This window comes from Xenopus laevis, chromosome 9_10L (assembly GCF_017654675.1).
Source record: "Xenopus laevis strain J_2021 chromosome 9_10L, Xenopus_laevis_v10.1, whole genome shotgun sequence".
NCBI lineage: Eukaryota > Metazoa > Chordata > Amphibia > Anura > Pipidae > Xenopus > Xenopus laevis.
The window spans coordinates 55,759,194-55,779,776 of NC_054387.1; the positions used below are offsets into that span (position 1 = coordinate 55,759,194).

At 41.8% G+C, this 20,583-nt stretch overlaps 1 protein-coding gene across 1 annotated transcript in view; it reads left to right on the top strand.

The window, feature by feature from the left end:
• Positions 1 to 2,531: 2,531 nt before the first annotated feature.
• Positions 2,532 to 20,583, top strand: part of LOC108701237 (cilia- and flagella-associated protein 221) — a 32,972-nt gene continuing 14,920 nt past the window's right edge. The window contains exons 1-7 of the mRNA XM_018235595.2: positions 2,532 to 3,311; positions 4,694 to 4,875; positions 5,889 to 5,989; positions 13,993 to 14,079; positions 14,701 to 14,796; positions 15,954 to 16,054; positions 17,691 to 17,794. Coding sequence (XP_018091084.1) covers positions 4,740 to 4,875; positions 5,889 to 5,989; positions 13,993 to 14,079; positions 14,701 to 14,796; positions 15,954 to 16,054; positions 17,691 to 17,794 — 625 coding nt within the window. The 5' untranslated portion in view covers positions 2,532 to 3,311; positions 4,694 to 4,739. The remainder of the gene's footprint in view (positions 3,312 to 4,693; positions 4,876 to 5,888; positions 5,990 to 13,992; positions 14,080 to 14,700; positions 14,797 to 15,953; positions 16,055 to 17,690; positions 17,795 to 20,583) is intronic.

A 20,583-nucleotide genomic window follows, 5' to 3' on the forward strand; every position in this document is an offset into this window, starting at 1 on the left:
AGAATCTGATGACTGATGCCGAGGAGATAAGGGCAGTGAGGGTTGTTTTTGCCAAGTCTTCAGGTGCTGGGAGGAACATGACAGGTGCCAGCCTGACCTGGGATTTCCCGAGGTAATGTCTTTGCAAGCAGATTAGTGCAACGATGGGTGAATTTTGGCGTAAAATGCAAAATGTTGCATTTCAGCACCGAAATCTGCCACATCTGCCTGCACCAGAGAGGAAACAATGATTCCAGATGCAGGCAGACCAAAAGTGGAGGAGCAGCAGGGCCATGTGCCATCATCTGGCCCTGGAATAAGTGTCCAGGCCCCATGCGTTACTGTAGCCTCCAATCTACACCCTATGAGAGATAAGGGGCAAGTACAGTACATTCCCAGATTACTGTTACTGTAGCCTCCAATCTGCAGAGATAAAGGAGAGGGTAGTTACCTGTAACAGGCACTTCTACCCATGGGCACCAGAGCAATAATAGTCACCTAAGCATGAGTAATGAAAACATATTATTATCCACACTAAAGCTCCATAGAGACTAGAAATGTTTGAAGCAGCTTCTTTATATGAATTGGCTCCAGTGAGTTTATGGGATGGGTGGACAGACTTCCAATGTGATTTTAAAGGGGTGGTTCACCTTTAAGTTAACTTTTAGTATGTTATAGAGTAGCTATGTCTAAGCAACATCTCGCTTTTTCTTTTTTTAGAGTTTTGGAATTATTTGCCTTCTTCTTCTGAATCTTTCCAGCTTTCATATGGGAGTCACTAACCACCATCTAAAAAAATAAATGCTCTGTAATGCTACAAATATATTGTTATTGCTACTTTTTATTAATCATCTTTCTATTCAGGCCCTCTCCTATTCATATTCCAGACTTTTATTCAAATCAATGCATGGTTGCTAGAGTAATTTGGACCCTAGCAACCAGATTGCTGAAATTATAAACTGGAGAGCTGCTGAATAAACAGCTAAATAACTCATTTAACTAAATAACTAGGGATGCACCGAATCCTGGATTCGGTTTGAGTTTTGGCCAGGATTCGGCCTTTATCAGCAGGATTCGGATTCGGAGAATCCTTCTGCCCGGCCGAACCAAATCCGAATTTGTGTATGCAAATTAGGGGCGGGAGGGAAATCGTGTCACTTTTGTCACAAAACAAGGAAGTAAAAAATGTTTTCTCCTTCCCATCCCTAATTTGCATATGCAAATTAGGATTTGTTTCTCGGACGAATCTTTTGTGAATGATTCGGCGGATTCCAAAATAGTGGATTTGCTGTATCCCTACTGATAACTTAAACACCATAGAAAATTTGTAATGAATGTATATTGCAAAGTTGCTTAAATTTATGTTATCTTTTATTAAGCAAAAACATTTTTTTTCCGTTGACATTCCCTTTAACCCTTAAAGCACCATGGCACTTTTGGATTTGGTGAACTATTAAATGCACTTATATGGGGGGTGGCCATTAAACTCCGTCTCCCTCTGAAATGTAGCCCCACCAAGGGCACATTATGTTGATGGAGACACAGGCCTTTGGGCTGGAAGGGAAAGTACAAAAGAGCCTTGTGGTGAAGGGGGTCTGAAGAACCTTGCTTCCTGTGTGGCTTTTGGCCAGGGATGCTGGGGACAGAACACACAGCAGAGCACAGCAGCCCACATATATTTAGTCCTAACTCAGTGGCGTAACTACCGGGAGAGCAGGGGGTGCGATAGGGCTAGGGCCTGCACCCCCTCAGGGCCCCCCAGTAGCTCGCGCGCCACTGTCTTCTACGGAGTTCCGGGTGTACGGATGGGGGGGGCGGGGGGCCACGGCCCGCCCCCCTCTAGTTACGTTACTGGTCCTGACATTATCATATTTGATAGATTTACTCTGGTTACTGTGAAATCTGTATGAATAAAATGTTTCCCAATTCCCATAGACTTCGGCAAACTGGCATCTAGTGGCTGGTTATTTTCTCAATAAGACAAGGTTTTAAGTTCTGGTGGGCCAGGGGTTTTCTGGTGGACCCTTGTTGTCCCAGTCCGACTCTGCATGGGACCCACATTTCTCAAACAACAAACACATCTTTGCTTTTAGATTCTTATCTGTATCTAAATGAAAATGAACTGCTGATTGGTTGCTACTGGTAACTTCACTGGCGCCTACACTACTGTTAGTAAATAAATACAAGAATTGTATACTGCAGGAAGTAGTACTGTGAGCACTTCCTGTAACCCCCTGTCAGCATACAGCACAGGAGATTGTAACCTAGTTACCCATAAGCCCCTGTTAGCATGTAGCACAGGAGTTTAGTTATGCTTAAGATTTTGCCATGGATGCTCAGTCTGTAGTCAGTAGGGCTGCCAGTTTCTATTAGTGGCCCTTAGTTGGGAGAGCCTGACATCCTACGAATTTCCCTCAGTGTGAAGAAGGTCTCAGTGAGCAGACACATCCCTACGACTGTCCCATATGGTGGAGACCCGGCCCTTCCTATAAGTGTCAATCAGTGAATTTGGGAAATACCAATTGAAGTCGGGTAGGGGGGAGTAAGTACTATGAACTTTATTATGGACACGCATTCCTGGAGGTTTTACTTACCCGAAATAACAACCCGTGGTAGGATAGGGGGAACTGAACACGCGCAGAACCGGCAGGTATTTATTGAACCCGCCGTAGCCTTTCCCCGCATGGAATGGAACAGCCAAATATCCGCCCAGTGTTAGGCCGTCACCATAGCAACGCGTCCTGCCACCGTAAAGGAAGAAAGAGACTGCTGGTGGCGCACGTCTTCCCACTTCTCATACCTTGGCACACTGATACCCTGTTACCCTGGAACTTTCAACTGGGACACTGGCACCGTCACTCTGGGTTTGGGACACGAATATTGGCACCGTTACCCTGGCACACTGATACTGGCAAAGGGGTTCTGATATTGACGCTTGGATATACACTGGTGTAGTGCATGACACAGTGGGGTACACTGGCACTTCAGGGCACTCACTGAGAGACGGCGTGGGAGAGATGTAGCCTAGGAATGCCTCCAGCTGACAGTGGGAGAGACATTCCTACCTACTCAGAGACAGTCTGGTGGAGTACCACCTATTGAGAGACAGACTGGTATAGTGCCACCTATTGAGAGACAGCCTGGCAGTGCCTCTAGCTGACAGTGTGGGAGACATTCCTACACCCTGAAAGAAGTGGTGAGAGAACGCCACACATTTACAAGATTTCTGAGAGAGTCACACCTACTGGCACAGAGAGGTGAGGGGTCAAATGAGAGCCATTGGGTGACCAGAAAAGGAGCAGCCCTGAGAGTTACCTGGCGGGCCTCACATGGTAAATATACTTGGGTTATTTGTTATGTTTCTTTGGTTTCCTATCAGAGAAGCACTTAGAAAATGGCAGCCATCTTGATCCCAGAATTCTTTATTGCAGGGAACGGCAGTGTCAGAGGTCCTTGGTGGTTTGGTTGGTACAATAGGGAATACGTTTATTACAGTTGCCAGCACTGGATCATTTGCCCCCTGATGAAATGGAGTTAGATTATCTCTGACGTAAAGTAACCAATGAAGTGTCACTATCAGTCAGAAGTTTCTAGAGCTGCCAGTGTGCAGTCACAGTGGAGTACCATTATTAGTCAACTGTGTATGGCAGTGTTGGACTGGGACACCAGGGGCCCACCAAAAAACCTCAGACCAGGGGCCCACTCTCAGTACTATTTTCTTCCTCTCCTCACTCAACCTCTATTCTCCTAGTCTCTTTTCTTTACATACTATAATCTATTATTCCACCTATTTAGCCATTTTGTTCTCATAAAAATAGGGAATGGCCACGAAATAGGCCAAAAGTTTGCAGCATGGGCCCACCGGAAGTTTTCCTGGTATTCCGGTGGGCCAGTCCGACACTGCTGTATGGGGACTAGTAAATCCAGGACTGGATCACCTATTTAACAGGGAGGGAGTCCATCTGATAAATCAGAACAATATGCTTACGCTTAACACCTATATAGTTATAACTGAGGGATGGCTGATCATTTGTCTTGTACAGTCAGGATTTTTGATACTGCCGGATGATGTCTTGATAGGTGGCACAAACTGGACCCCTCAAATGCATGGATTTGTTTTAAATAATTAGTATGTATTTTCATATAATAGAGTTTGTGTTCTGTGCCCAATGTGGCCTGGTACAGTTGGACAGATTCCATAGGTACAGTATGGTACAGTTGAACGCAGACACCATAAGTCTGACTCTTCCATATTGATATGGTTGGACACAGATACAGTTGGCCTGACTCTCCGAGACTTGGTACAGTTGGACACAGATAACATTAGCCTGCCTTTCTCAGACTAATGGTATGGTTGGAAACAGATACTGTTGGTCTGACTCTCCCAGGCTGGTTACATTGGACACAGATACAGTTGGTCTGACTCTCCAAGTCTTGGTAGAGTTGGACAAAGATACCAATGTTCTGACTCTCCCAGCCGTGGTACAGCTGAATACAAACACCATCAGTCTGACTGTCCCAGCCTGATATGGTTGGACACAGATATTTTTGGTCTTACTCTGCAACCCTGGTACAGTTAGACACAGATACTGTTGGTCTTACCCTCCAAGCCTGATATGTTTGGCCACAGATACTGTTGGTTTGACTCTCTTAGCCTGGTATGGTTGGATACAGATGTAATGTTGGTCTGACTCTCAACATGGTTACTTCCTAGGTAACATCTGGATTCTACTGTACCCATATCTAAACTCTGTTGCACAATGGAGGTGGTCCAGGCATCCATGTTGGATTTTCCCACAGAGGATAAAAGATTTAAGAGGGTTTCACCAATACTTCTGGAGAGTCTGGTTGAAAAGCCTGTAAGAAGAAATGTTCCAAACCATCTGCTTGAGTCAAGTGAGTATTAGCTTATTTGAAGATTATGGCAGAGAGAACTGTACCCACTCTGGGCTCATTCAACCTACCATGAACCTGCCTCTTCCTCTCATGTACATGCTGCACTTACTAATGAACCTGCCTCTTCCTCTCATGTACATGCTGCACTTACTAATGAACCTGCCTTATCCTCTTGTATGCCAATCTATTGTGCACCTTCTGCATTCGCACATGGACCCACAAACTCTCATTAACTCTTTTTCTCTCACATCCTTTTATGCACCTGCCCTTGTATAGCCTTTTTCTTTGACCTGTTGCAACTTCTGACTCACCTGCCACTTTCTTTTGTGCCATAATCTTCTATGTACATAGCAAATCTAGTTTTGCAGCTGCCACATCCTGTCCTGCTCCAGCTTCATCCTGTTATGTGGCCATGTATCAATGCCTGCATCTGCTACATCCTCTTGCGTAGCCAACGCATCCAATCCATTATAGGCTTCGTTCTCTCCTATGCTCATGCAACTCTCATGTACCTACCACACCAATTCAGCCTCCTGGTATATACATACCTCTTGTGGCCTGAGCAGTAATGCAGAGCAGTTCTACACCTGCCATGTCTTTCTTATACACAGCTATCTGGTACTTCCTTGTGGTATTTACAAAGTTCAAACAGCAAATTGTCACACCAAATGCCTTGTCTGGTAACACTAGGTGTATTCTTCCATTTTGGAATAATTTACCAAGAAAGACCCTGAGATTGAATCTGATTATGTGAGGTGTTTGTCTTACCACCATGGTGTATATCTTTACTATATTATCTCTGCAACCCCTACATACAGCTTTTCATCCCAACTGTATAGGCATTTGATGCACTGGAACAATTTCCTTTTGCATACAAGCATCTAACCTCCTCATCCAACACATACACCTATCTCCTTCCCATTACTGTCCCCATTACATTGTGTTTGGTCCCTCACCCACATTGTCCTTATTTCACCCAATCAGTACATTCTCTCCCCTATTTATTTTTGCAGAGATTTACTCAAAACTCCACAAAAACACTGCTGTTGAGGCCAAGCCAGGAATCTTACACTTTGGAGGCTATAAAATAGGAAATTTCCACCTGGAAAGTTTGGTGAGTTACACAGATCCTTTAATCTGGCCTTTCATTGGGAGGATTAAAGTTCAGTGGTGGTGAAGATGTGTAGTTCATATATCTGTATATCTGTCTGTGAATATATCGATGTATGTGTGTGTGTATATATATATATATATATATATATATATACATATATATACTTGTAGAATACCGGCACTCTCGAAAAATCAGCAACCTAAATGCCTAGGTGCAATCCTTAAAATATGTAGTCAATGATCCTCAAAAAAGGAGCACTCTCAGGTCTTATGAATGGAAAAATTATTTAATAGGGGCACAAAAACTAACGTTTCGGCTGAGACACCAGCCTTTCTCAAAGTGATACAACACTGCACAATAAACGTTTAATATACAGGAAAGGACAAGTGGGGGTGTGTCAGGCAAGGAATGTGTGACATGTAGCCAAATCATTGGCTAATGAGTGTTTATACACCATTTAAATGAACCAATCATCACCATCCATTCAATAAAGTATTCCATTGTGAATCATATATATTAAAATATATACATAAAAATATAAACAAGAGAATAAACCTTATATCCATAGAAACATTAAAACCACAGGTGCCAGAGAAAACATGTAAACCGTGTCTAAAATGTCAGTACTATCTAGACCAACATAGTGTGTCAGAAAAGCATCAAACAATAGCAAAGCCTATGCATTCCTCATGTCCACAGTATATGATTCAAAGTGTTATTAAAATTGTTAAGCAATATTAAATAGCCCTGATTAACTGTTATTGAGTCTACCTGATCAATGTCCGTTGTTGAAGCGCTCAGATGTTGTTGTGTGTTAGCGCTGCCCACGCACTCGATAGATCAAGGGGTACTTAGCGCCAACACAATCCACAGAGAGTAGTCAGCATTTCTTCTCCAAATTTCTATGTTCTGCCAGGTAAGTAAGTCAGTAAGAGTGCTCACTCACCTCTTGGTGCTCACAATTGTTTCTCAACCTGATACAGGCCTTCAGAGTTAGCAACCGGGTCATCAGTGACGTGTCCACTCTCAGTTGCTTCCATCTCTACGGACCTGCACCGTTAGCAACCGCATGCTGAAACTCTTTCTTAGGACCCGCGCCGTCACTCAGCACGCAGGGTGCTGAAATTCCCATATTTCGTCTGTGGCAGTCGTCCGTCTCGTCAAAAGGCAATACATGCACAATGGCACATCAGTAGAGGGCTTCAGCAGGCAGCTATATCCCTTTGGGCAAACCACAGCGATATGCTGTAGATTCTTTTTAGTTACCTGGGAGTAGGTCCCCACAGGTCATGTCCATCTATCACCACATATTCAGCCTGAACTTCTCTAGTGGGTATCAATAGTCCCATCGATCCAGGACCCCCACATACTCATTGGGTTGTCAGTCTTTCTCACCTTGGATCTGCGGATATTAACTCTTCATGGGGTATTGTGTTAGACCACATATTTCACCACCTGGAGGGATCTCATCCTTCATCTAGTGCACGGATCCTGCAGAGCGCAAATATGGGCAAGTTATACATCAAGCGGTCAGCACTATCATGAATAAAGTGTATTAGCCAATAACAATATTAAAATAGGCTCTTAATTCTATGACAATGAGGAAACAGTGTGTGGGATACATGCCCCCAGCCACCGAAATACTAAAGTGACCCTTAACGTGACTTACTAGGTAAAGTGGCACCTATGTGAAAAAATGAAATAAAGGAAATCTAAATAAAGATGAATAATAATAAAAATAAAGAGTGTACAAACACAGTCTAGTAAGTACATCTACAGGTGAGCCAATAGAGAGTGGTTTTTGTAGTCATTATCAGAGAATCTCCTATAATAATTTTCAAGAGAAATTCTAAGACTCCTCTCATATGCTATTGCTTCTCAATAGACTCCGTTGCTAATCAAAATATTGTGTATCATTATAACAATGTTATCATATTCACAGATAAAAAGAAATATTCTGTTCACTAATATTGTCCCACACACATCTAGCCCTTATATATAACAAATACTGGTTTCCTATCAGTTTATTTAAAGATAAATGGAGCATAAGAGACCACTTCATTAAGTCCCTTCGGATTTAAGGTGTTCAATTTATGGATCCAGCTGAGTTCTCTTTGTAGGAGTAGTTTCTCACGGTTGCCGCCTCGTATGGGTGGGGGCATAAAATCAATGAGCATACACCTCAGACTTGCTAAGGAATGTCGTTGTTGCAGGAAGTGCAGGGCCACAGGTGTGTCAGCCTTGTTTGTCTCCAGGGCTGCGTGTATGGCTGATCGATGATTCGCCATGCGTTCCCGAAAGGTAGTGATGGTCTTACCTACGTAAAGTAAGCCACAGGGGCACTTGATGAAGTATATAACAAACTTTGTGGTACATGTCAGCCTGTAGTTGATGGTGATCACCTTACCTGTATGGGGATGATTGAACGAAGAACCCACTATCAAGTTACTACATGTTATGCAGGAAGGACATCTGAAACATCCTTTCTTTTGTGAATTTAGCCATGTTTTAGGTCGCTCAGATTGATAGCAGTGTTGTGGGTCTGACTTTACTAGGATGTCTCTTAGATTCCTGTTTCTTTTGTAGGAAATGTGTGGCTGAGTTCTAAAACAAGGAGGGAGTGTCCCAACCCTTTCGATAACCGATCAGTGGTCCTTAACTGCCTGTATAAATTCCTCATTGTCTGGTGTGTATGTTGTCAGGAACATCAGTCGGTCCTGTGTTATATTTTTGGTATTAGATGTAGAACATTCCAGTATGAGTATATTGTAGCGCCCTCCGTTTGCAATTCATCAGCTCCTTCAATTTATAGCCGCGTTGTAAAAATCGGTCTATTAAATCATCTAGTTGTTGATGTAATTGATCATTTTCCGAGTTGTTACGCACCATCCTGATCATTTGGGAATAGGGTACACTCGCCAATATATGAGGAGGGTGACAGGAATTGTGGTGCAATATAGTTTTGCGATCTGTCTCTTTTCTAAATGTGGTAGTTTAAAGTCTGTCATCCACTAATGTAAGAGTCAGATCCAGGAAATCGATCTTAGTATCATGTATAACGGCAGTGAACCTGATTGTTGTTGGTTTAGCATTAAGATTCTCTACCATCTCCCAAAATTGTTTGGTGGTACCTGTCCAGATGATTAGCAGGTCATCGATGAACCAATATAGTCTGTATATATAGGGGCCATATTCTGTGAGTATATATGTCTGTTCGTATTTGGCCATATACAGACTGGCAAACAAAGGTGCCACATTCAACCCCATACTTGTGCCACTCAGCTGTTGGTAATATGCTAATTCAAACTTGAAATAATTGAGCGTCAAGCATAGGTGTAGTAGTTGTACTATATATTCCGTCGGTGGTCTATCCGGATCTGGGCTGTTAATTAAACACTCCTTAATTATTTCGATGCCCTCATTTGAAGGGATGACCGTATATAGAGATGATACATCCATGGTGGCTAGACACATTTTCTGGGGTAATGGAGTCGATTGTTTTAATTTAATCAATAAGTCTCCCGTGTCTCTGACATACGTAGATGACATATTGGAAATTCTTGTATCAGAAAGTTTTTTGTATCTTCATTGATTGCTCTGATTGTCACTCCCATTTGGATCATGCTATCAACTTGTTTTTTGAAGATCACCGTCGGGTCGCCAGGGAGTTGCATATATACAGCGGTATCCGCCAGTTGTCTAATTATTTCGCTTCTGTAATCTGAATATTCTTGTACCACCACAGTTCCCCCCTTGTCAGCGGGTCTGATGACTATATTGGTGTTCTTAGCTAGATCGTAAAGAGCTTCCCGCTCAGTTGGAGTAAGATTAGAGAATGTGCGTCGTGTAGAAGTAATCCTATGTGTCGCATCCTTCAGCAGTCTTGTATAGGCCTCGATCGACTTAGGTGTGTTTGTTGGTTCAAACCAACTTGGTTTTTTAAAAAGTCAAGGATCCCGAGAGGGGTTCCTCAAATGTTCTTTTAGTTTCATTGTTCTTTGAAATCAGTGTATGTCAACCATTATATCCAATGAACGTGTATGGGCTGTCAGAACAAAAGATAAACTCTTGGAAAGAAGGCGCTTCTCCGCTATAGATAGTCGGTGAGCGCTTAAATTAAACACTACTTCCTCTGGGGCTTGTGTTGTCTGGCTGAACTGGTGTTTATGGCCACCCCTTCTTTTGTGCGGACGTCCCGGTCGGAGGGATGTTGGCTCTGCCCAAAAAAAGCTGGAGACTCAGAGGATGTGTTCTGGAGATTGGTCTGTGGGGTAGAATATCTGCTGTTCCAGGGTATCTATCATCCACCTCTCCCCCGATTATATCCAAGTCCCTGTCCTCTTATTGGGGTGTCAGTATCTGATGAATTGCTGGTATACGGTGAAGAATCAACTTGTGTAGGGAAATTGTATGATCTTGTTCTCAGTGGTCGACTGGGTTGGGTCCCTTCTCCTCCAGTCAGCCACCTGTACACTTTTCTATTCGTGTAATCTACTTTAACTGTGATTACTTTTCTTTGTTTGAATTTACGTAGTTCTGCAGTGTAGTGGGTCAATTGTTGTTGTAACTTATCGAGCCCCTTGGAATCACTGTCTGTCCTCAGGGTCTGTAAATGTGCGGTCTTGAACGCTGCTATTTCTGTACGTGTAGTTGTAAGGTACCTAGAAACTTCTTCGATCACTAGGAGCATCAGATCCATGGAACAATTATTTAGTTACAGAACTCTACACTGTTGCGTCCTATGGTGGGGATATTTCTGATGCGAAAGCCTCGAGGGGTGTGTTGTCTCTTGTAAATATCTGACAAATAAATGCCATGCAATTTCAAATCCGTCTCCTTCTCCCGTAGTCTCAATAGATCATGAAACAATTCATTTTTAGTAGCTAGTGGGGTAACGGTGTCAGCTGTTTCTGTGAATAAAATGTCTGTTGCTTCTGCATCAGAAAATTGGAAACCTGATAAAGGAACTTCAATAATATCCCTGCCGTCAGCACTTGCCATGCCAGCTGTATATAACTTCAATCAAATTGGTGAAAGAAAAAAATCCACATGGGTGCTGGTATAAAAATCTGAAGTATACTTGTAGAATACCGGCACTCTCGAAAAATCAGCAACCTGAATGCCGGGGTGCAATCCTTAAATTATGTAATCAATGATCCTCAAAAAAGGAGCACTCTCAGGTCTTATGAATGAAAAAATTATTTAATAGGGGCACAAAAACTAACGTTTCGGCTGAGACACCAGCCTTTCTCAAAGTGTGTGATGAGTGATGAAATGTAGCCAAATCATTGGCTAATGAGTGTCTATACACCATTTAAATGAACCAATCATCACCATCCATTCAATAAAGTATTCCATTGTGAATCATATATATTAAATATATACATAAAAATATAACACAGGACTGACTGGTGTTCCTGACAACATACACAACAGACAAGGAGCAATTTATACAGGCAGTTAAGGACCACTGGTCGGTTATCGAAAGGGATGGAACACACCCTCCTTGTTTTAGAACTCAGCCACGCATTTCCTACAAAAGAAACAGGAATCTTAGAGACATCCTAGTAAAGTCAGACCCACAACACTGCTATCAATCTGTGCAACAGACAACATGGCTAAATTCACAAAAGAAAGGATGTTTCAGATGTCCTTCCTGCATCACATGTAGTAACTTGATAGTGGGTTCTTTGTTCAATCATCCCCATACTGGTAAGGTGATCAACATCAATTACAGGCTGACATGTACCACAAAGTTTGTTATATACTTCATCAAGTGCCCCTGTGGCTTACTTTACGTAGGTAAGCCCATCACTACCTTTCGGGAACACATGGCGAATCATCGATCGGCCATACACACAGCCCTGGAGACAAACATGGCTGACACACCTGTGGCCTTGCACTTCCTGCAACAACGACATTCCTTAGCAAGTCTGAGGTGTATGCTCATTGACTTTGTGCCCCCACCCATATGAGGCGGCAACCATGAGAAACTACTCCTACAAAGAGAACTCAGCTGGATCCATAAATTGAACACCTTAAATCCGAAGGGACTTAATGAAGTGGTCTCTTATGCTCCATTTATCTTTAAATAAACTGATAGGAAACCAGTATTTGTTATATATAAGGGCTAGATGTGTGTGGGACAATATTAGTGAACAGACTGTTTCTTATTATCTGTGAATATAATAACATTGTTATAATGATACACAATATTTTGATTAGCAAAGGAGTCTATTGAGAAGCAATAGTATATGAGAGGAGTCTTAGAATATCTCTTGAAGATTATTATAGGAGATTCTCTTGAGTGATTCTCTTGAGAAAGGTCCCCATGTGGGACTGAAACGTCGGATAAGATGTGATTTTTGATTAATAAATCAACACAATTTCACCAAACTACAGAGAGTGCTGATCTTCTTTTCATATATCAATTATATTTGGATCGTGCACCTCTGGCTTCATCCTTTGGATTGAGTGCAGGCAATATGGGACTCTATATATATATGTATATATATATATATATATATTTTTTTTTTTTTTTTTTTGCGAGGTGTGTGCTGATCCCTTGCAAAAATATATATGCTTTATTGATCGTGCACCAATGGCTACATCTGTCCGAGTGCTGGTACTGTGGGATTATATATATATATATATATATACTGCAGCTCATCCCTTTTTTATTGGGTGCACGTGGGTGAGGCTTGATAAATTACACAAAGTTTAACCCCAGCACTCCAATAAAGAACCCCAAGAGAAACCTATTTTTGCACAGCTGAACTGTAACTAGTAAAAAAGACACTTTTAGTTACAAAGTTTGTACAAAATATGCATAAGCTGACGCGCCCCGTCAAGGCAGTGTCCATGCGTCAGTCCTACCTAAGTGAAAAAAGTGTTATTTTTGGGGGGAGAAAGACCATACCTGCTTTTCTCTTTATTTCGTATGATCTCTTCCAAAAACACCATTGAATGGGGGTTGGGAGAGCAAGCATTAAGGAGTGAGCCACCTCCCCATACTATAAAATAAAACACAATAAACTGCAGCTCATCCCTTTTTTATTGGGTGCACGTGGGTGAGGCTTGATAAACAAATTACACAAAGTTTAACCCCAGCACTCCAATATAGAACCCCAAGAGAAACCTATTTTTGCACAGCTGAACTTACAGTTAGTAAAAAAGACACTTTTAGTTACAAAGTTTGTACAAAATATGCATAAGCTGACGCGCCCCGTCAAGGCAGTGTCCATGCGTCAGTCCTACCTAAGTGAAAAAAGTGTTATTTTTGGGGGGAGAAAGACCATACCTGCTTTTCTCTTTATTTAGCATGATCTCTTCCAAAAACACCATTGAATGGTAGGACTGACGCATGGACACTGCCTTGACGGGGCGCGTCAGCTTATGCATACAGTATTTTGTACAAACTTTGTAACTAAAAGTGTCTTTTTTACTAGTTACAGTTCAGCTGTGCAAAAATAGGTTTCTCTTGGGGTTCTATATTGGAGTGCTGGGGTTAAACTTTGTGTAATTTATATATATATATATATATATATATATATATATATATATATATATATATATATATATATATATATATAAAATAACCAAAGGAATGGTGCACTCCGTAGTCAAAATTAATACCTGGGTGCCAGCATAGGAAATAAGCAGTGAACAAGGATTGCGGCACGCACAGGGTTTTAGTGAAAAAACAAAAAAATGTTTTATTATTAAGCTTAATAAAAAATTTTTTTTTTGTTTTGTCACTAAAACCCTGTAAGTGCCGCAATCCTTGTTCAATATATATATATTGTATATATATATAATGTGTTAATTAACTTCTAGTAAATTAGCGTAGGTCTGTACAATAGAGTCTATATATAGTATAAAGTAATATAATTGTGCAAGTACTGATGCCCAGTAATTACCCAGTAATGATAATGCTTTTATGCAGTTTTGAATCCAGCTGAACACATATTTACCCTGTGTCTTATTGTCTGTTTTTCAAATAGAAGCTGATAAATATCTCTTCAGATATAATGAATATCCATATTATACCACCGCAGACAAAACATTTCACCATTAGCTACAACAAAGCAGTAAGTAATATTTGTATGTGTTGGGATGGGCCCTTGTTCTTTAGTACCCAGACCATTATACTGTGGTCACCCGATAGAAAGTTATATGGATTTAAAATGATGTATGTAGGTCACATTGTTACTGGAGCTTATGTGACCAACATTTCAAATTTAAGGACCTGTAGCAGTTGAACAATACAATTTCCAGAAAACTCCAGTAGTTACCCTGTACAGATCCAGGTGAAAGCTACCTATGGGTGAACATCCAGGTCAAGACATAATGATACTCTGTACAAATTTAGTTGCAGGGGCTATGGATTAGGATAAGCATGGATTCACGTGGAGTGTAGATCCAAGGTAACAGAGTGGAGAGCATTCTTTCAGTTGAGATACTTTCCAGTTTGATTGTGAAAGGTACTGGTTAGTAAGTTTGGTAGAGGGATGCTGTGTTGGTTCTCCAAGCATCAGGTGTATTTCCCCCATTGCATATAAACACTAAAGCTATTGGGAATAGTTGTTTCAGTTAGGGAGGGTGTCAGAGGTAGGGTCCCCCCGTATATATAGACATTGCAGATATCGGGAGAGTTTGCATTCGTTGCTTACCTGTTGTTGAACTAAAATATCTAATGTGTCTCTGTGTAGCATCGGCTGGTTCCTGGTTTGGCCATCACAGTAACCATCCAGTTTTCCCCTGATGAGTGGAGATATTACTATGACTGTATTCGTGTCCACTGCAAGGTAAGATATTGCTGGAGTGAGTTTGTATCTGAAGGGAAGTTGTATTAACCTGTGTAAAAGTGCACATCTGCTTGTTCTAGAGTTTGCATCTGTGTGAGCCTGGAGTGTGACTATAAATTGGCTAATTTCACAGTATGAATTTGATTGTGTGAGTCTGAGTGTTTGTGTCACATTATGGGGCAAATTCACTAAGCGCCAAAGCGCCGAACGCTAGCGTTAATTCGCTAGCGTTTGGCATTTTCGTTACTGCGCAAATTCACTAACGAACACTGGCGTAGTTTCGCTAGTGTTACTTCGCACCCATACGCCTGGCAAATTTTCTCTAGCGACGTAACTACGCAAATTCACTAACTTGCGCAGTGTATTGAACGCTACCTTTTACGCTAGACTTCCTTCGCCACCTCAGACCTGGCGAAGCGCAATAGAGTAGATAGGGATTGTTTCAAAAAAAGTCAAAAATTTTTCTAAGTCCCAAAAAACGCTGGCGTGTTTTCTACATTATGGGTGATAGGCTGAAAAAGATCGAAAAAATTTTTGGGGCTCCCCTCCTTCCCCCCTACATTTCCTTACTCATGGCAACTTACCTAGACAGTGGGCACATGTGTAGGGCAAAATAAATTTTTTATTTGATGATTTGAAGGTTTTCTAGGCATTTGTAGTGCTGATACGTATTCCTCCATTGAAATTTGAATTTGGCACCGTATGCAAATTAGCCTTCGCTAGCGTAACTTCGCTTTACATAGCGAATCAACGCTAGCGCAACTTCGCAACCTTACGCTACCCCTGAGCGCAACTTCGGATTTTAGTGAATTTGCGGAGCGCTGGCGAAACTACGCCTGGCGAAGTGCAGCGAAGTGCGGCGAAGTTGCGCCTGGCGCAACTTCGAATCTTAGTGAATTTGCCCCTACGTGTTTTCCATGCCTGAGAAAGTGGATTTGATTGAGAGTGTGCTTTGGCATGTGTTGGAGTGGACCTATGCTGGTGTGAGAGTATATGTTAATTTGATCTGTATAAAAGTGAGAAACATTTGGCTATATGTGCCCTTTGTTAGCAGTGCCCATGCCTTCTCCCAGCTCCATTACCAGGTAACACTGACCTGAACAGATTGGCACAGGGTTTGAGTATGTCAGACCTGATGCAGATTGTACTGTTCCTAGGAAGGAGAGATGCTGCTTGTACCTTTGCATGCCTACCCAGTCATGAACCAATTAGATTTTCCATCACATATCAACTTATCTGATGTTGCCCTGGGACAGTGGTGAGTTGCCTTGCTTGATATTCTGCCAAATTGAATGACAAATATTGATTTTGTGTTTAGAAAATTCTCGCGCCATTGTAAAAAGAGGAAGGGCTCTGGTGTGTGTCTAATGCACTGAACAAACATGGCATTGTTCCCGTTGGCTAATTGCAAATGCATGTTACTGGAATTTGTAACTATACAAACACATATGGACCTAGATACAGTGTGAGGTCTTCATTCCTCCTGTGGCATACTGTATGTCCTGCCACTCTTGTACTGCACAAAAGCCCTGAAAGGAGATATAATAATTGGTGTGTTAGGAAACTAGTTTCACCCTGCTAGTTTAATTAGGAAGTCCAAGTGTTTGCCTTACTTGCCCCTTTGGCCCATACACAGCCACAGCTGGATTATATAATGCCATTCACAATGCAGGCATATACAACCTGATGTATTCATTAAGGAAGTCCAACAAGCAGTTATAAATGTAACTGAAACAACAACACTGTAGTTCCCTTGCCAAGTGTGCTGCATACACTGAGATTTTGTTTATTTGCTAAGTTTCCAACATTCACAGCTGGATGTGGCTCTTCCCACCAGGATGCAGGAGTTTGGAATTGGCCATGTAAGGAAAAACAAGTCTCACTATAAAATAAAAAGTTGTAATCCCTGCAGAGCGGACTGTTTGTTTTACACAAATATACAAAAAGTTTGTTTATAAAATTATGGCTTAATTTCCGTTAGAAGTTTGGCAAGACACCGTGCCATGACAAGCACGTAAAATGGAAAATGCTCCCTGTGTTTATGCTAATCTGATACAAGACAAAATGCTCTGCTTACAGTGATCTGGTGTTTGTCACTAATTAATATTACTTTTTCCTGACACTTTGATTCCTGTGAATAAAAGTTCTCTTATAAACTAGTCCCAAATCAGCATCCGAAATGTACATAGTAAGGGTATTAAGCAGCATCAGTCCCAGACTTGTGCTGTTGTGTGCACTAGATGCTTCCCAAATTTGTAACACCATCAATTCAATCTCCAAGACAACACCATTAACTGTACCTAGACTCTTAAGACTCGTAACACCATCAACTCAACCAAAACACTATCAACCCTACAAGTCTCCAAGGCTTGTTATTTGTTAACACCATCAACCGTACCTAGACTCCAAGACGTGTAACATAATCAACCCAACCCAGTCTCCACTACTTGTAACACCACTACTCCTATCCAGTCTCCAAGACATGTAACATAATCAATCATACCCAGTGTTCAAAACTTGTAACACCATCAACCCAACCCAGTCTCCTTGACTTGTACCACCATCATCCCAACCTCATCAGCCTCTGTGACTTGCAAAATAATCAATCTACACAATCATCAAGATTTGTGTAACAGCATCAGTTCTAGCCCCTTTTCATCCCTACCCAGGCTTCAGGACTTGCAATGTCATTAGTCATTATACATCTATATAGATCTTTGATTAAGTTGAGAAAAATAAATAAGAATTGTGTATAAAATGTATTCTGCCTATGCTTTTAATAAAAATAATGTATTATTATGAAGCAGTTATTGATTGTTATACATTCTTACGCCCAGACCCCCCCCCTATGGTCTATTTTCATTTTCACATTATGTGCCTCCTTATCTGCACAGCAAACAATATGTCGTCCCCTTGCGCTGCAGCTGCCCAATTGATTTTGAGTTCTGCGTTGAGATCATTCAGGTTCACAAAGCTTTCACTGTCTCACCAACCTCAGGTACGTGGAAATCTCTGGCACCAGTGCGCTAGTGAAAAGGTTTCTCTCCATGAACAACACTAATGCATTACAAGAAACTTTTTATGGATGAAGTTTTATCCACCTAAAGTGTTAAGGCTATTGAAAACCAAGGCACTAGATCTCCCCTTGATGGGAATGTGTTATCACAGTTTGGAAGGGGTAGTCATTTAGTACCTCTTTGTTTTGAGCAATGATGTCCAACTTCTGTGGTACAAAGGGCTGGAATGTTTCTGGTCTATGTGGTGGAGGGCCAATAATGGAAGTCGGTGTTGACCACTCCCTGTTTATAAATCACACCCATGTTACCACAAGAACCACATGCCTGCATATCATGCCCACATTAATGGTGATAGCTCACTGCAGGGATATCACATTACATTCATATGTGAAAATTTTAAGTCATATTAAAACATACCATTAAATCTGTATGCCTCCTCCTCCCCTGTGAATAACACAGCAACCCCCCCAGGACTTGGTTAAACACCTTAGGGGCCCCCTAACAACAATTTCAAAATGCTAATAAACCCCCAGAACGAACTCTACCAGGCTCCTGTCCTACAGTTAGCATAGGGCAAGCAGAGTATGACACACACTGGGAGCATAGGGCAGGCAGAGTATGGCACACAAAAGAAATATAGGGCAGGCAAAGTATGGCACACACAATGAGCATGAGGGAAGGCAGAGTATGGCACACACAAGGAACATAGGGCAGCAGGCAGAATACAGCAGGACCACTCTAATGCCAGGGCCAGATGATGACATATCTTGACCTGCGTTGCATGCTGAGAATCCGCTGCCCCACTGCACATACGCTTCTGATTTGCATGCACCTGGAATGATTGTTTCCGCTTCGGTGCGGGCAGACGCTGCAGATTTCGGTGCAGAAATGCAGCATTTAACATTTCACACCAAAATCCGCCCACAGTTGAAAGGCATGAGGAGCAGCAGGGCAGCAGACTCTCCACCTGAGGAAAATCCACATTACTTAGCATCGTCTGGCCCTAGCCTAATATGAACAGTTCATTCGGTGCTACACACAATTCTGGGGCCCTCCAGCAGTTTGTCTAAGATGTGAACAGGTGAACAATTTGGGCACTTTCAGTCTAGGTCTCAGGTGTGAACAATATAGGGCTTTAGGGGTATGAACAATAGAGGTGTTACAGGTGTGAACAATGCATGGGGAACTACAAGTGTGAACAATACAGGATCTTAATCTCAGTACATATACTTTTACACAAGGTAAGCAGTCACAGCAGGTATACTTGCATGTGGGGGGCCACACAAGGGAGGTCATTGGCACACTGGTTTAGAGGTATTTGTACTAGGATAGCCTGGAGAGATGTCTCTGCTTCTTATCTGCCCTGTTGTGATGATGCAATACACTCCCAGCTGTTATTGATATTGCATAAACAGATTTTCAGTGAAGATTTTTCTCTTCCACGTAACACAAGCCTAAGCAAGGCAGCTATAAACATACCGGACAAACACTGGCACCATTGTGTGGTTATTAATTGCCCTACCTGCTTGGAGATTAATGATGGCTGCAGGAGGCTGCCAGCAAACTTCCCAGGGTATAGGAACATTTCTTATCCAGCACCCATGAATTCCAGCCCTTGTACTAAACCTGTTGACTGACCTTGACACACATGTGTGCCCTAAACATGCACAATGACTCTTTTTGCCAAACTCATAGATTATTCTGACCTTTTAAATTCTGCATTTCTAATTTCTCTTGATAAATATCCTGCAGTTTGGCAGTGCTTATAACATGTATTCCCAGGGAGGACGGCAGTGAATATGGGAAATATTCCCCATAATGAGATTAATCCAAGTCTAGCTCTGCTAAACACAGAAATGTCTATCTCTTTTTTTTTGAATCATTACGGCCAGGGTAATAAAGTGCTAATAAACCATTTGTTTCATGCAAATGCCTTGTCATAACGTGAAAAAGCTCTTTATTGTGTAACTGCTAATTGTGTTTCCGCTGATCCAGTTATTGCTCAGTAATAAATTCCCTTTAACAGCAGAATTATTTATCTGTTATTCAGCCATGCTTGCCAGATAATATAACGCTCATACCTGTCTATTATTAGAAAAACACAGTGGTAGGTTGGTTAAACAAGACACTAAATAGATCGTGGTAGTTGATCTAGACGGAAGGAAAACCACATCTGAAGTCTCTCCAATTCTCACTTAGAGGGAAAACAAATTCGTTCCTGACTCCAAGAGGGCAATATGACCAATCCCTGGATCAGCTTTGTAATAAGATATCTATAGTAATAAGTCAACTGGAATTGCTGTATTTTTTTTTTTTTGTTTCAAGACAAAAAAAATGACAGCAAGTCCAGTTGATTTGACTTATGTGGTTGGAAGAATCTACTGGTAAATAAAGCATCATTATATATTTATATTTTCCCCTTATATATTTATATATAGTTATCTCCCACCCCCACTTAGGGCAGAGACACACCATAGAGATTTGGGGAGATTCAGTCGCCCGACGACAAATCACCTCTTCTTCAGGCGACTATTCTCCCCGAACTGCCTTCTCAACGGCTAGAATTAAAATCGCTGGCAGGATGGCACTCGGATCGCTTAGCTTTCCGAAGTCGCCCGAAGTTGCCTCACAAGGAAACATCCGGCGACTTCGGAAAATTAAGCAATCCGAGTGCCATCCCACCAGCGATTTAGATTCTAGCCAACGGGAAGGCATTGCGGTAGATTAGTTGCCCGTAGAAGATGCGATTTGTCGAGGGGTGACTAATCTC